This window comes from Tinamus guttatus, unplaced genomic scaffold (assembly GCF_059628265.1).
Source record: "Tinamus guttatus ecotype Peru unplaced genomic scaffold, ASM5962826v1 Tinamus_guttatus_pri_ptg000171l, whole genome shotgun sequence".
In the NCBI taxonomy this organism is placed as follows: domain Eukaryota; kingdom Metazoa; phylum Chordata; class Aves; order Tinamiformes; family Tinamidae; genus Tinamus; species Tinamus guttatus.
This window is the reverse complement of record NW_028288705.1, coordinates 2,424,745-2,440,079: the sequence shown is the minus strand read 5'-3', so window position 1 is coordinate 2,440,079 and position 15,335 is coordinate 2,424,745. Positions and strand designations below refer to the sequence as shown.

The window sequence follows — 15,335 nt, the reverse complement described above, 5'->3', positions numbered from 1 at the left end:
CCTCTGAACGGCTGAGCTGCTTTTTCTTTACTAATAAAATTTCCAAAGCAAACGCTGAGCGTTTTCCTGTGGGCTCATCTTGTTTGTGCCGCAGGCCCTTGGGGCCACGTGCACATGTGCTGAGCACCCGCATATCTCAGCCCCAGGAGCCCGGGCTCCCTGCGCAGCCCAGGGCAGATCTTGGTCTCGGGGGAGCCACGCGGTGTCTGCGCGTGGGGCCGGGGCAGCAAACAGGGAGCTACCCCAAGGCAGTCACACTTCCGCGCATAAAAAACTGCACACGAAGCTGCACAAGAAGAAATAACCTGGTTTTACTGACCTTTTTCCCCCATTTGTGTCCACAGAGTTTTCATTTTTCTGAAACTTCACAATATTATCATCACTTGAGGCTTGAGGTTTTTTTTAATCAAGATAGGATTCGATTTTGATTTTGGTACTTTTTTTTTTTCCTTTGCAAAATTCTTCCAGATTTTGCCTCTTGAGTATTCAGAAAACATTTTTCTGATTTGGAAGATTAGTTTAACAAGTGGATAAAATGTCATGGAAAGTCTGATGAAAAGTGTCTCCAAATTGAAAATTATATTTTACATTTACCAGTTCTGCTGTTTATATTTCAAGCAACCTATTTTATTGCTTGGCATAAACTGGAAAAAAAAAGAAACAAAATAAAAATAATACCATATTTGCGAACTAGAGCCAGGATTACTAAGAAAGTAGATGCCTGTACTACCTACCATTGTTCTGAGACTGGTTTAAAATTGATTTTAAGGAAATTGGAAAAGTCTTTTACTTTCCTCACGGATGCAGTAAACAGATCTCATGGAGGGTGCTGGACTCTAAGATATTACCATCTTTCTTTTTCTGAGACATTTGCAGGTCAACTGTGTGATGTGATTTCCTAAGGAAGATGTCTTGCTATTGGTATTGTGGCAGGGAGTCTGAATGGTTGGTCTGATGACTGAAATAATTTTAAAAAGAGGACAGGTTTTTGAAACAAAACAAAACAAAAACAGGGAAAATAAATGCCCTCAAAATAAAGGAAGATGCAGTTATTAATCTTGCAAGCAGATGAAGCATGGAACTTAACTATGTTAAGGAATGAGGGCTAGAAAAGGAAGTTTGATATTTCTGGCAGCAATTTTTTGCTTATTTATATGGCGTAAGTTCTGAATAGAATCTGAAGAATGTAATTCAATGTGGCTCCTCTTAAGTACCCAGATTGGTCAAAGATGCAGGTTTTTGACATTTAAATATTGTATGATTTTTATTTATTAAATAACCAAGGTAGAGCAACGTTTCTGATACTGCTGCTTCCTGAAATTCATTTATAAGTAAATTAAACATACTATTTGTGATAATATATGGCCAAAGGGAAAGAAAAAGGAGAAGAGAAATGACCTTCAAGACAGATGTTTCTCAGTGCCACTTGTGCAGCCTGGGCTGCCGTGGAGTTTATAGTTCAAAGAGTGATGGTCTCCTGCGAGAACAGGGGAGAGGAAAAGGGTTTTGTTGCATCTTGGCTCTACAGCGGCACCTACCTCAGTGCTGCACAGCAATGAGTCCAGAAAAGAAGCAAGTATTTGGGCAGTCTGCTCTGTCCGTGGTTTTCTGAGCACTGCAGTGTCCTTTTCAGGCATGTCTCCCTGTGCTGTGGCTCCACGTGTGCTTAAACGCAGATGCTAGTTCTTCTTTTTTGCATAAGGAGTTGCAGGAGCATATGCATTGACGATTTGATACAACTGAAAAAGGAGCCAGGTCTTGGAAGCTGTTTGTGCATGCTCTCTACTCATTAGCTGCATAGTGAGTTGAGTTCCTGAGAGATTTAGCCTTCAGGTAGCACAGTTCGAAGGGACAAGTACGCAGGCGTAACGGACGGCTGGACAGGTAAAAGCTGGGGGATTCAGCATCGCCTGCTGTAAAGCGCTGCTCAGGGATGTCGCGTCCCTGCCAGAGCCATGGAGCCAATTGCTCTGAGTCCGTCCAGGAGCAGCGGTGTCACTGTGTAGCCCAGCATGGCACTGAACCGTCACCTGGCAAAAAGAAGATTTCAACATAACTGCAACATTTAATTCCTTTGAGATGAGACCCAGGGCAGGAAGCAACCTTCTGAATGCAGCGCTGGTCACACATTTGCCGATTTGATACAGACATGCTATCAGGTTACCAGCAAAGATTCTCCCTAAAATCCCTGCTAAACATATAGGAGCGAGAGATGTTGAGCAACCCCGTGCTTGGCGCTCAGAGCAGGCACTGCGCTTGATGATGAACGGCTTGAGACTCGAGGGCTAAGCTAAAGCCTTTCCCCAAGTCTGCAACACGTGTCCTTGCCCTCTCTCCTCCTCCTCCCTCTTGCATCCCTGCTTGGCAAAGAAGCCTGAGATGGCTGTGCGTAGGATAGCTTTGTATTTAATCCCATGGCTTTGACCGAAAAACTGCTTAGATTTATACTGTGTGCAGTTCAAAACTTGGCTCTGCGTGGAAGCAACCTGCAGTCTCACTAGCAACAGCCATAAGAGAAGGAGCAGTAACATATGCTTGGGAAATACCACCAAGAAGGATGGCTGGGCACAGAACAGTATTTTGAAAATGCAAGCCAAGAGTAAATTAGACAGGGCTACTTTTGCATGCTCACGCTATATATTTTGGCCAAAATTTCCACGAGAGCTGGGGTCTGCACTGCTAATATCTGGGTACTTTACTTCAGACAGATTTTAAAAGTTGAGTTCTAGGAAGAACTTGGCTACCCTCTATATATCCCCGGAATGATATCCAGAAAGTTGAAAATATCAGCATGATCCAACTTTGAGCTTATTACAACAAAAATAATCAAAATAGTAATTAGTGAAGATTAGTGTGTGTGAGAGCTCTGCAAAACAAAAAGCTCTCTTTGCGCTCTTTACTGAGCGCTCACGGAGGCTCTGTGTTTTTCCCAGTCAGCATCATAATCCATTCCCCTTCCACAGCCAGCTGAAATCATTGAAAGATGTCCCATGTGCTGAAATAAAAATAATAAGTATGCTGGGACTGTGAATGACTGCACTGAAGAACACGGGAAGTGAATCTTCTGTAGCCCAGATTGGTCTCAGAGTTATATGGTACGACCTTAACCAACAGAACTTTGATGCACTGTTAGAAATCGTGACATCTTTGCCTTGTTTGGGATCATATAATCTTCTGTTGCAAATGCATGTTAAAAATGAGATGTGCTGTACTAGACATAGAATAAGAGAAATGGAATGAGATTTAACATTAAAAACAAGGTAAATATATTCATCCTCTGTTAAATAGTTTGCTGGAATAGCCAGTTACAGTGTTTGCATACCAGCACTATTAAAAAACATGTGGCTAGGGAAAATAGCAGTATGTTCAGTGTTTATAAGTGACATATATTTTAAAACATGTTCTGTGGGAAAGCAATAAGAAGACAATATTTTGTTTTATTCTTTGCAATTTCTATGTTATTTGGGGATTTTTATAAGGTCCCCTTACTCCCCCAAAGTAACAGTGTAAAACAGAATGGGAAACATTTTTCACAGCTGCCCTTATAGGCACTGAGGGCTTTGTGGCATCCAGGGAATTTATTTCCTTCTTGGCGTGTCAGAGTGACATCTGGCATCCCTGGGCTGTCCGTCAGCTTGTGCCACCTATGCCAGGCTTTAAGACTCAGGAAGGAGAGGATGGAGCTAGGAATATGCCTCCTGCCTTGCAGCCCACAGAAGAAATCTCGGGCAGAGGGCTCCTAGAGGACAACAAGTAATAAAATCACAGTAGACATTTCCCCCACACTGAGTGTCCATCTCACATCCCTTTCATCGGTATTCCCACCGTGCCATCACATAGCACCATGACTGTGTGAACTTTTGAGTTTTTCGCTGCAGCACCTAAATGAATTAATGTGTTTTTCTCACACAGAGGCAGAAGAAAAGCCATTCAAAATGACTGCCTGACTGGTGGCCATTGTAGCACTCACATCGCCAGGGCAAACTATCTCGTGGATCCTGTTTCAGTGAGAGCCAGTGCCACAAATGTTAAGTTATTTATGAAGTCTGCTCCAGCAGATGTTGAGCATCACCATGATGAACTTCTGCTGCTGATCCTGTTGTTTGGCATTTGTAGAAATGCGGAGCGCTTTCAAAAAATGTTGTCCGTAATCTAGTTTTAAAAATGCTGCTTATATTAAAAATATATATATGTTATCGCTGCTGTACTTCTTGCTTTGCCTCTGCTCTCTTGATATAGTAACGTTGTGCAGGGCTGATCTCCGATCTCAGGGTTGGAGAGTATTGCCACACAACCACCATGGGAAAAGAAAAGGAGAGAATTTTTTTTAAAAAAGAATCACCCACATTCTGCCCGAATTCAGCTCTCAGATTTCCCACATCCCAGTGTTTAATTTCTCACAGAGTTACCAATGGTTGATCTCACGGCAGGATTAGCGGGAAGAAAAATGAGAGCTCCATTGAAACCAGACTTGGGGCCTGGAAGAATGGGGCAGTGAGCTCTAGGACCCAGGAGATCTCGCATTCAGGGCCATGAATGATTCCCACCTTCCCTGTTTCTCTTGCTTATTCTGAGGCAAAATCTGGAAACTGAAATCGGAACAAAAAAATAATCACAGTATTTTAGGCAGCTCCCTCTAATAGTTTCCGCAAGCTGTGTTATAGGATGGGGCATTAACTGTCGTACGTATTAGTATGTTTTGCATTTTTAGGAAGAGGAGAATTAACACTGGGGAATAAATTGCAGCAAATCTGTCACCCCCCACCCCAGGAAGAAAATGTGTTTAAAACACAGACTTCCACCAGCAACCTTTACTGATTTGATCAAAAAATACAGATGTGTTCAGTCGCAATGGAAGCTCCCATAAAGGGCTGTCTGATCAAAAATAAATAACTTCTGACCATCAGTCTGGACGGCCACACTCCATTCAAATCAAACTATCTAGACAGAGAAAAAGCTTTGCTCTCTGGTAGCACAAATCCCGGGGCGATTGTGGCTCGGAGAGGTGGGTTCCTTCACCAGAAGCAGGGAGGACAGGACCATACTTTATTGCCCTTTCCGCTAGACTGCGTGGAGATATCTAAGAAGCTGAAAAATCTTTAAATGCATCACTCTAAATCCTTTAGGAGTTGAACATGTTAAGATGACAAGAAGAGTATGTCATTAAACTGTAACTACCCTTTTTGGATTACCTGGTATTTGTAGATTTATTGGCAAGATGGCTTAAATTAGGGATATATTTTTAGCCTGCAGCATTACATAATAAAATAGCAGCAGAATTCTTTGCAGTCAGAAAAAAAAAGGAGGGGATGGTGGTGGGGGGAGAGGTGGGTTTATTAAAACCAAGAGAAAGTTCTCCGATTTTGTGCTGTTTTGCCTGCACAAACTGGTACTCCGTGCCTGCACCGTCAGTAAAGTTTGCAAGGAGAAGCATTTTCATTGCTCTGCCTTTCACGGCAGACCCGCTGTTTAGTCTGAAACTGAAAATTAAACCCAGAGCCTCTGCTTGGAGAGTTAAATACTCTGCTCTGCTGCCAGCGCGTGGCCTCACCAGTGTCTGTGTGGTAAGATCGCTGATTAAACTCTGCAGACGGTTTTAAAAGTGTTTTACAAGTCTGTTCGGCTTTAGTGTTTTTAAAAAAAAAGCGGGGGGAAAGAATTATTTAGCTGAGTTATAGAGTCTCCCAAGAAGTCTGTGGAATCAGAGGACCCGGTGAGTTGTCTTTCCCAAAATATGTTTCTCATTTGCAAGGGAGGGAGTGCCTTTTCTGGGCATTTCTGGGAGAAGGTAGAGCCATCGTTGCTGGACGCAGGAGTGGAGAAGCTGAGGAGCCACATGGGCAAGCGGGCGAGCGACGGGCGAGCACGAGGCTCGCACCTGCCCCTAACGCAGCCCGTGGCGGCGCCGCGTGGAGCCGGGCGCGCAAGCGGCTGCGCGCCATAAAAATGTCACCGGGGCACCGGCACTTTGAAAGGCCCTTTTATCTGCGCCTTCCCGAAGGCCCCATGGCAGCGGGTGAGCCCGCTTGACCGGGAAGCTGCCGCTTGGCCTTCCCACATAGCTGGGCCCTAATGAGGTGTGCGCGGCGCGCGGCTGCAGGTTTTCTGTCTCCCTCTTGCTACTTCAAAGCAGCCGCTCCAAGGTTCAGACAAGTTTGATCACTTGGCAGAATCCCTCAGCTGGGATTCCAGAGGAAGATGCTTTATTTGAGTAGTTATCGGTATGAATAGATAGCAGCTCCGAAACCGCGGTTGCCGGCAGCCCCGTAATGCTTTTTTAAGTGATAAAGGATTGGAGGTGAATAACTTCTGGCAGTTGCTTCCTGTCTGTAACAAGCAGTCATTTTTTTCGGAAGGAAAATTAAGTAAAATAGAAATGTAACAGACTTTATTTTCCTTCACATGTTCAAGAATAAGAGCGAGGTGAAGAGGTGAATGATGTGGATTTGGCCTTCCTTTCAGCCCATCAACGTTTTCCTTATGTCTCCTCCCCTTCTAGGAGCCAGACCAGCACCATAGTCCATCCTCTGTCACTGTACATAAAATTGAACATAAAAACGCACAGAAATCAACACTGTTTAGAGGCCTGTAGGAGCTTGGGAGGATGACAGGCTCTGTTGGGTGTACATGTGTGATTTGTGATATGGCTTTGGGCTTTGCAGTCTCCACAGCCATGAGAGAGAACTTACGCTGTGGCTTGCAGAGATTCGGTGGAGGGTGTAGGCCTGCAAAACTTGTAAGACTAAAAAACACAGGTGTTTTTTGCTCTTTCAGCTTTTTATAAACACACATGCTAATTATAGGCTCTTACCACAGCCTCTTGTTTCCTTAAGCTCTAAAGATGATCAGGATCTTGGCCCTGAAGCGTGGTGCCCTGCGTGAAGCACAGCAGTTTCCAGCTCCTCCAGCTTGCAGCCTCCAGGAGAGGTTTGTAAGGGTGGCTTTACAAGGCTGGCGTAGCCCTGCTCGTTGCTGCTTCTTTTCTTCAGTATTTTACTTTCTTCCCACTAAGTTTGTTTACACCTTGTGGGCTTTAAGCTTTCCAAGACCAAAATGTGTTTTTCTCTATGCTGATACAACACCCACAATGGCTTCAGGCAATATTTTCCCTGTGGGTCAATGCTTGACCGGCTTCACACAGTGCTCCCAGCAAAATTCTTCTGTCTGCTGCAGAGATTTTGCTGGAGATTTTCGCTTTCCTTTTAATCACATGAGGAACAGATTTTTCAAAGTATTTTGACCCGCTTCGGTCAAAAAGGCACTTGCTATACTCAAGTGCCAAAAGGCGTTTTAAGAAATCCGACCTGATTTGACTTGGACAGCTGAGTCTCCATTTCAAAAGGCTTCATCAGTGCATGGCCTGCTGCCTCGCAGCCTCCATGCCAAGTTACCTTCAGGGCTGCTCTAAAATGCAGGGAAATGCTGGGCACCTCGGACTGAGGCTCAGTTAAGCCCATCTGCAGAAAATCCTGAGAGGCAGAGCCTAAAATAGCTACTTTCCAGGATATCTAAGCCTAGGTCACCTTGATCCCTGCCTCCGGAAGTTCTCCTTGTGAGCTCTCCTGGATTTAAAAATCCTGACAGTTAAGCCCTTTCTCTCTAAATAGCTGGGGAGATTTATTAGCACTTGATTGTATCAAGCATTTCACTGGGTAGCACCACTGGGAGCTAAGCAAGGTGACAGAAAAGCTCCTGCTGCGTGCCCAGCGGCTGAGTGCCTGGGCTCCTGGTGCCCCAGCCGGCTCACTTGCTGCAAGACCTAGGCTATCTAGTAAATCTAGTAAACCCTGGGCAGGCCTTTGGTTAATCGGGCAATATTTGCTTGTTTGTATAAGAGTGGACTGACTTTAACAGAAGAAAGATATGTCTTGCATTTCCATGCTTAGGTGAGACTCCAGATCAGTGCTGCTCCTTACACATGCACACCCAGAAATGTTTTGTCCTTGCTGTTGTGCATTACCTAAGTCTGAAAGCTCTGAGGACATGCCCAGACGGAAGGGAGCTTTAAGAGTGTTGCCAGCTCTGCAACTACATGTGTTGGTCTGTTAGTGCCCAAACATTGGACTGGCACAGTGGTCAAGTAGGGTCATTGAAGGCCAAGATCCTTAGGTGACAAGGTGGACCTTTGAAGGCTACATTCAATATGGGACACAGACATTTAAGGCAAGCTTGATTTCAAGCCCCTAAATCCCAAACTGCCCTGTCGTCCACCAGTTGTCTCTCTGTCCTTAATACATCTATGCACCAGGAGGTGTGATTATTTGGGGGAACCCCAGGGCTAATCCATGCTTTGGTCCGTGAGTACTGAGTGTAAAGTGCAGTGATGACCGTGCAAGAGCGCAGTGCTTCCACTACTACCCCATTCCGGGAGAGCTTTTAACCAAAGTTGTGCTCCTCTGCACTTGCCAGCAGCAACACCACGTGGAAACGGCTTGCTTGTAGGGTGGTGACCAACTTGCATTCATATTCTTTGAAATCATTTCTTCAGACGCCCTTGTGAAAAATATGCTTTAATCCAGCATTAAGAGGAATCTTGTGGCCTTTTTGTATATGGTCATGGGGATCTCTTCTGCCGTAATAAATATTTTTATTGGAATGGGTGAAGTAAATACTCTTAAAAATTTGAGCCCTGAATCCTGATTCTCAGATTTAAGTTTGCCTTACTCACTGCTGATGAGTGATGTCAGGGAGCTCAGCAGGGCTGCGTGATGACTGACGTCCTTGCAGAGGCCAGGCTCCAGGTCTCGCCAATGTGTTTTGAAGAAGGTGAAGCAGATTGAAGCAGCAGGTCCTACCCAGAGCTTTATATGAAGCAAACCCCGTGAGAGTATCTGCTAGTGCTATTTAAGTTGGTAAAGTTTGCTGTATTGCCTGGGTCTAGGTGGCACTGCATCTCAGCTGGGCACAGCCCAAACTGCTGCAACATCAAGAGGAGTCACTGACTTCAGAGACCCCTCTGAAAATATTAGCTTGCATGCCAGGGCATTTCAGACAACTTAACTGCAGACAATGGTCCACAGTTTGCAAGTTGCTCTTGTCAGCACTTCTTTTTGACATATCTATTCAAGCATGCCCTCTCAGGCCTTCGGAAGCAGACAGCAAAATCTGTGCCAATAGCAAATACTTTGTTATAAAATAAAAGCTCTAACAAATTCGGAGGTTCCACATGTAGCGTTACCATGATCTTGCAGTTCATCTTGTAAAACTGATCTTCGGTTTTTAAATTGGCAACTTGGAGATGCATGAGCAGAGTGTGGAGGGGGAAAAAAGTGAATTACCAAATGAATTGCTAGTGAGCTTCTTGAGGCAAAGACAAATAACCTTGAAGTAGCTATAAAGGAGCTTTGCCCCAGGGAATTTGAACAAAATAAACATTTTTAGAAAAATGGCAAACAATTAGCGTTCTGCAGGTAGGCTCCCTGCAGGGAGGGAATACTGATTTCAAATAGGAACAATTTTTTCATCTTTTTTTTTTTGTTATGCTTGTACCCCTCCCTACCTTATGGAGGTTGACCAGAAAAAAAAATGCAGGTGGTAGGTAAAGACCAAACTAAGCCTGTATGTTCTTGAGGACCCCCAGAGTGCTACTGATTGCTGTTATACATGGCCAGAAAAATAACATGCAGCAACCAGCTCACTCTGGATCCCAAATACAGGCCTCAGGAGAGTGATAAACCCTTTTTGCCTGCACTGGCTATCACAGGAAGGAGTTCTCTTGAGAACAAGGAGTGGCTCTGACCTGAAAAAGGCGCTGTAGTTTTAATATGGTCATTAGTGGCACAGCTGCACTCTGGCTGGTCCCAGAGCTGAGCTGTAGAAATGAGAAGCACGTGGTAGTGGTGAATGCTTTATTCCTATAATTGACACAAGTTTCTGCTTTGTCCACAGTGGAGAACCTACAAAAGCAGAAAGACAACATTAGTACCCTGGTGAGGGTTAGTGGGTCCTGCCATGGGGCAGATGACATCGGACCAAGTTGTCTCGACGCCCAGTGCAGGCCCCTTTAGGTGACCTGTGGAACCATGAGGTTCCGCACAGGGCAAGCAGACAAGACAGGGGAGCCTCTCCGGGCGTGGATCCGGAGGTGTTTTCCTGGTTCTAGGCGGTGGACATGGACCGCAGCGGGTACATCTCCGTGAAGGAGAGAGCTGCAGGCAGCGCTGGTCAGCAACAACAGGTCGGTGTTCAGTGCGGACACCTGTGTGCGCAGGCAGAGTGAGGAGCGCCGGGGCCACCCCGCACCCTTGGGTGCCGCCACCCCTGGGGAAGGGGCTTGGGCACAGAGCTCACGAGGAGCAGCTGGGGGGCTGCAAAGAGGGGCTCTGGGGAGACCTCATCGCGCTCTGCAACTGCCTGAAAGGAGGTTGTGGTGAGACAGGGTTGGTCTCCACTCCGGAATAGCTACGGGTAGGACATGAGGAAACGGCCTTAAGTTACACCAGGGGAGGCTCAGGTTGGATATTAGGAAGAATTCCTACATGGAAAGAGCGGTGGAACGTCAGAACAGGCTGCTCAGGGCAGCGGTGGAGTCACCTTAGGGACACGGTTTAGCAGGGTGGTGACGAGGGGCTCACAGCTGGACTCAATGATCTCCAAGGTCTTTTCCAGCCCTAACAGTTCTGTGATTCTGTGAAGACATGAGAGGCCAGCACCCTTCTGGAGTGGTTGCTGGCAGCCCTCAACGATGCCAAGGGTATCTGGGATGGCCCCACCTCCTATTCAGCATCTGGATCCCACAGAGGAGGGGTGCACTTCTGCCAGCCATGTGCTGCCCCTGGGGAGCACTTGTGCATCCAGGAGCTTTTGCCACTCTCTGCTGCTGAGACATAGCAGCTCCACATCACTCCCTGCTTGGTAGCTCAGCTCAAGCAGCCAAGTTTGGGAATAACCACGGATGCTGCTTGACCGTTCGGCTTGAAATACCAAGCTGTGACCAGCAGCAGCTCCGGAGAAACTGTACCCATGCATGGGACAACTGGGTGCAGGTTGCACCAAGTGAAACTGCCTCTGTCAGGCACATTGTGTGTCCATCAGCCCATGAGGATACCTGCCTGCTGGGCACAGAGACATGCAGGGAGCTCGTACCAAACAAGCTGGCTGGGATGTTGTTTTAGCAGTGGGAGGTTAAGCCAAAACTGTGCATCTGAGTGTTTTCCTGGCCTTTCAGGTCCTTGTCCATCTCTCCCTGAGCTCAGCATGGCAGCAGATTCCCTGTTAGCTGCATCAGACCTGGCTGGTTTGAAGCTTTCTCAGGTTTCTCCTTGCAGGCTGCTACCCCAGTCTCTCGCGAGCTTGATCCAGGCGGAAACAAATAACCAGGAGAGCAGCTTTTCAAAGCAAAACTGGGTTGATGCACATTTACGCTCAATTAACACATGTCACCATTCTGTCTCCACAACTACAGTGAAAGCACCTCAAAGTGAGAACAACCTGAATTAAGGCTGCCAAGTAACATGAAACCTTTGCAGCTTAGCCGAGCGCTTCCTGTGGTGGTGTTTCTGAATTTATGCTCTTTATGGGTATCATGCTGTGACACAGCAACTTGGGTTTCTAATGTCTACGCTAATGACTGCGCTTTCCGTCTTGATTTTTGCCCTTCTCTTCAACTTGATCAGAAGCACAGCTGGACTTGCACAGTATTTCTCGCTGGACCAAGTTCTTCCTTTGACTTTTGGCCTGGGGGCTGAGCCTGGGTCTGCGCAGGGCTGTGCCAGTTGGATGTGGTAGATCTTGTGATCTCTGGAGGGCACCACAGGAGTCAAACAGCCTGTTCCCCGAAGTGCCCAATGCCCTGATGGGCTGAACCATGAGCTTCAGTGGCTGAACTAGGACCAGGGCAGGTTTGCAACTTACAAGGCTTGCACAAAGTCCTGGCCCCTTCCTTTTTTGAGGAGATGTGTGTGAGAGATGCTGGCAAAGTCTGGGTTGAGAATCACGGCTGCACAATCTGCCGGTCCCTGTAACCGATCCTTCACCTGTCCCAAACCCCTAGGTGTCCCTGTCCTGCAACCTGCATTGGCTCTTTCAGAACCTCTGCCAAGGTCCTTTGGATCCATATGTGTCTGATTTGTAGTATCATCTTGTTTGAATTGTAAGCACTTCAGAGCAGCAATTGTGGCTCCATCTGTGTCTTGACAAAGCACATGACATGTTGCTTAAAAGTGCCCTGTTGTACTGAGGCCATCTTACAGTTTTTGCGCTCCTTTTTTGCAGCGCAGCTGTCTGCTCCCTTTGCCAGCTTTCCTTGGTGGAGAAATGTCTTTCCCCAAATTGACATGGATTTGAAAAGCAGAGTACCCAGTCGCAAGTATTTTTTGGTGATAAGTTAATTATTTAAATATTGCAGGATTTTTAGCTTGATTCTTGTTTTCTGATCTTTTTAGGTACTACAGGCATACACATGTATATGCATATGTACATATCCATATGCATATTTAGACATATATACATATGCGTACCTGTATGTATGTGCATAGAATATATAGTGTATATAGTGAATATAGTATATATAGTGCACACATACAACATATATGTGCATATATATAACATATATGTATACTATATATAATTTAATGGAGGATAAATATCTTTATTCATTTTCTCAGTCACAGCAGCAGGGATCATAAGTAAAACAAAATACTGTGAGAGTCACAGTAAAATAGCTTGAGGAGACAAGTATTCAGCTAAAAACAGCTCTCTGTGGCTCCCCTGGCTGACTTCAGAAGTGTGTCCTTCCCCATGCTCTCCCTTGTCCCATTCCTGTCATGCTGTGATCCATGGTCCACCTTCATGGAGAATGATTTAGTAAGGTTTTGGTATTTTCTGGACAGGCTCATCATAAAATGAAGGGAACCCCCTTGGTGTGTGCTGAGGCCTGAGGGAGAGTTTGGAGAACTCACAACCTGGTGTTTGAAGAAGGTTTTTACAGAGTTCAGGGCTGATGTTGGCACTGTGAGGAGTTAAGCATGTGAGCATCATCAAATACCACCAGCAAAACCACTCCTACCTGTATTGTGCTAAGAACAGAGAACCTGCGGTCATGATTTTTAAGTGGAAATTGCACTTTGGAGGCAGCGAAATTGTTTTTCCATGACCCCAAGTTCTGAGTGCGCTTCCCTCAAAACTGTAAGGGATGGAGCAAAGTTCACTTACTCCTCCTGCGGCCTGGGATGATTTCCACAGCTGCACTCCAAGGAGAGCCACGTTGCAAGCGGAAAGGAGCTGCAGCGGGGAAAAAATTGTCCATCCATGTGATAGATTGGTGTCTCCTGGCATTTAAATATTAATTGAAAAGAAGAGGTCAGAGGGCAGCTGACACTTGACTTTGCTCTCTTTCGTCCGTCCGCAGCTTTGATCATGCTACATCTTTCTTGGTGCCTGGTACTCGAGAGAGTATCCCCGGGTCATGGCCCGTTTCCTACTCGAGAGGTATAAACCTGCTGGCTTAAATATTTGAGGCCCGAGGTTTAGCAGGGGAAGGGGGGGGCTGATGGGAGAGGGGGGAGCGTTTGCTTCATGCTTTTCACATTTCCCACATAACCCAAAGCAGACTAAACAAAACCAGTGTGAAATCTCATGGCTTGATGCTGCTATGGTTATATTTTTTAAGCTGTCATGCATTCACTTATACTTATGTTTATTCCCTGGATTTACAGCTTTTTTTTTTTTCTCCCCCCCTCAGGGGTGGCGGGGGGAAGCCTTTTGCAAAGGGGTTGCAGTGAACAGTGCCCTATGATTAAAGCTCTGCGTTTTGGGGTGGGTTTTTTTTTTTTTCTTTTTTCATTTTGCCTTGACACCGCTCTTCTGCAGCAGTGTCACACATGGTAGCATTTAGGAGCCCTTCACAGCTGAGGTGTTTCAAACACTAATGAATGGGAGCTTGGCCATATAACGCAGCCGAGCTTTAAGGCATGCTTTGCTGAATGGTGCACTGTAGTGGCCTGGGAAAGGAAGAGGGTTATAAATTGTGTCAGCTCGCCACCCAGACAAAACGAAGCCATGTGGAAAATCAAATCTATTAAAGTATGAAGACGGTTATAAGCTGTTTTAAGCTGGTCATTCTTAAAAGGTCTCCATTAGCTATGGTGGGGGAGGGAATGCTTATTCTCCTCAAGCTTTTTCACGTGCTGGTTTAGGCAGTGAAATGGTGGGTTAAAATACAATTCTCCCTAGCAGCCCCTTCTGTCGAACATGTTTATCATCTCCTGCTTACCCTGCATCCCTAAAGGTGCTGGATGTTAGTAAATGTAACTAGGATGCAGGGGTGGAACAGGCACCGGGATGCAGGAGGACACCAAGGAAAAGGTGAGTTCACCATTCTGTGTGGTGCTGGGTGCTGGCAAGCTGTTCGTCAAACACCGGCCTCCCCAAAGCAATTGGTGCTGCTAGGGATGAAAAGTCCATGCCAGAGCATTACAGGGGTTTCTTCCTTGCTGCCATATACATATATATATATATGTATATATGTGTATATATATATAATAAGTAATTATGTTTTCTCCTTGTTTATTCCAGGAAGAGACTGAAGAAACGTCCTCACAAGAATCTGCAGAGGAAGACTAGGAGACCGCACCACGCAATTTCTACCTCATCAGCAGTTGGGTCTTTTGAAGGGAGAAGACACTGCCTTGACCACTTATTTTCTATTGCCATGGTCTTTCCACTTGCCTGGGGGGAAAAAAAATCAAGTAACTTTAAAAAGGATTTGACTAATCATCTTCTTTGTAATCCCTTCAGTCCCAGGTTTAGTGAAAAACTGCTGTAACACAACGGGGGACACAGATTAAGGATGCAACTTTTAATTACTGTTTTCTTTTTTCCTTAACCTACTAATAGTTTGTTTGAGCTGCTAAGTATGGGTGAATGGGTCAGAAGAGCTTTAAGTCAGGTTTAAGTCACTCACTGCACTGCATAGAAACAAGAAACTTGTAACGTATTAATTTTAATGGGCATTGAGATAGGAAAGGCTTGGTGTGAAACACAGCCTTGCAACACTTCCAGCAACCCACTCCCTACTTAGTAAATTCCCTGTTTTAGAACACCAAAGATAAGGGATAGATACTACTCTGTTTTTTTTTTTTTTTTGATAACTTTCTTGTAGACTTGTACTTGATTTTTTTTTTTTTTTAAGACTTACTGTTATTTCAGGAAAAAAAAATCGAAAGCTGATCTCACTTCATTCAGCTGGTAATCAGAAGAAAGACATCAACAAGAAAAAGAAAAGGTACTTTCATTTTGCAAAAGGGAAGAAAGACAAAGATACGTTGTATAGTTACAAACATATCAGCAGAAGTAATAATAAACAAAATGAACACCCGTCATCTTCTGGACACTAG

The 15,335-nt window shown here is 45.3% G+C and overlaps 1 protein-coding gene across 1 annotated transcript in view; it reads left to right on the top strand.

Moving 5' to 3' along the window:
• The window catches only part of HMGA2 (high mobility group AT-hook 2), a 108,075-nt gene extending 93,028 nt beyond the window's left edge, over window positions 1-15,047 (top strand). Inside the window, exon 5 of the mRNA XM_088522980.1 lies at window positions 14,515-15,047. Within this exon, the coding sequence (XP_088379106.1) occupies window positions 14,515-14,562 (48 nt within the window). The 3' untranslated portion in view covers window positions 14,563-15,047. The remainder of the gene's footprint in view (window positions 1-14,514) is intronic.
• The last annotated feature ends 288 nt before the right edge of the window (window positions 15,048-15,335 follow it).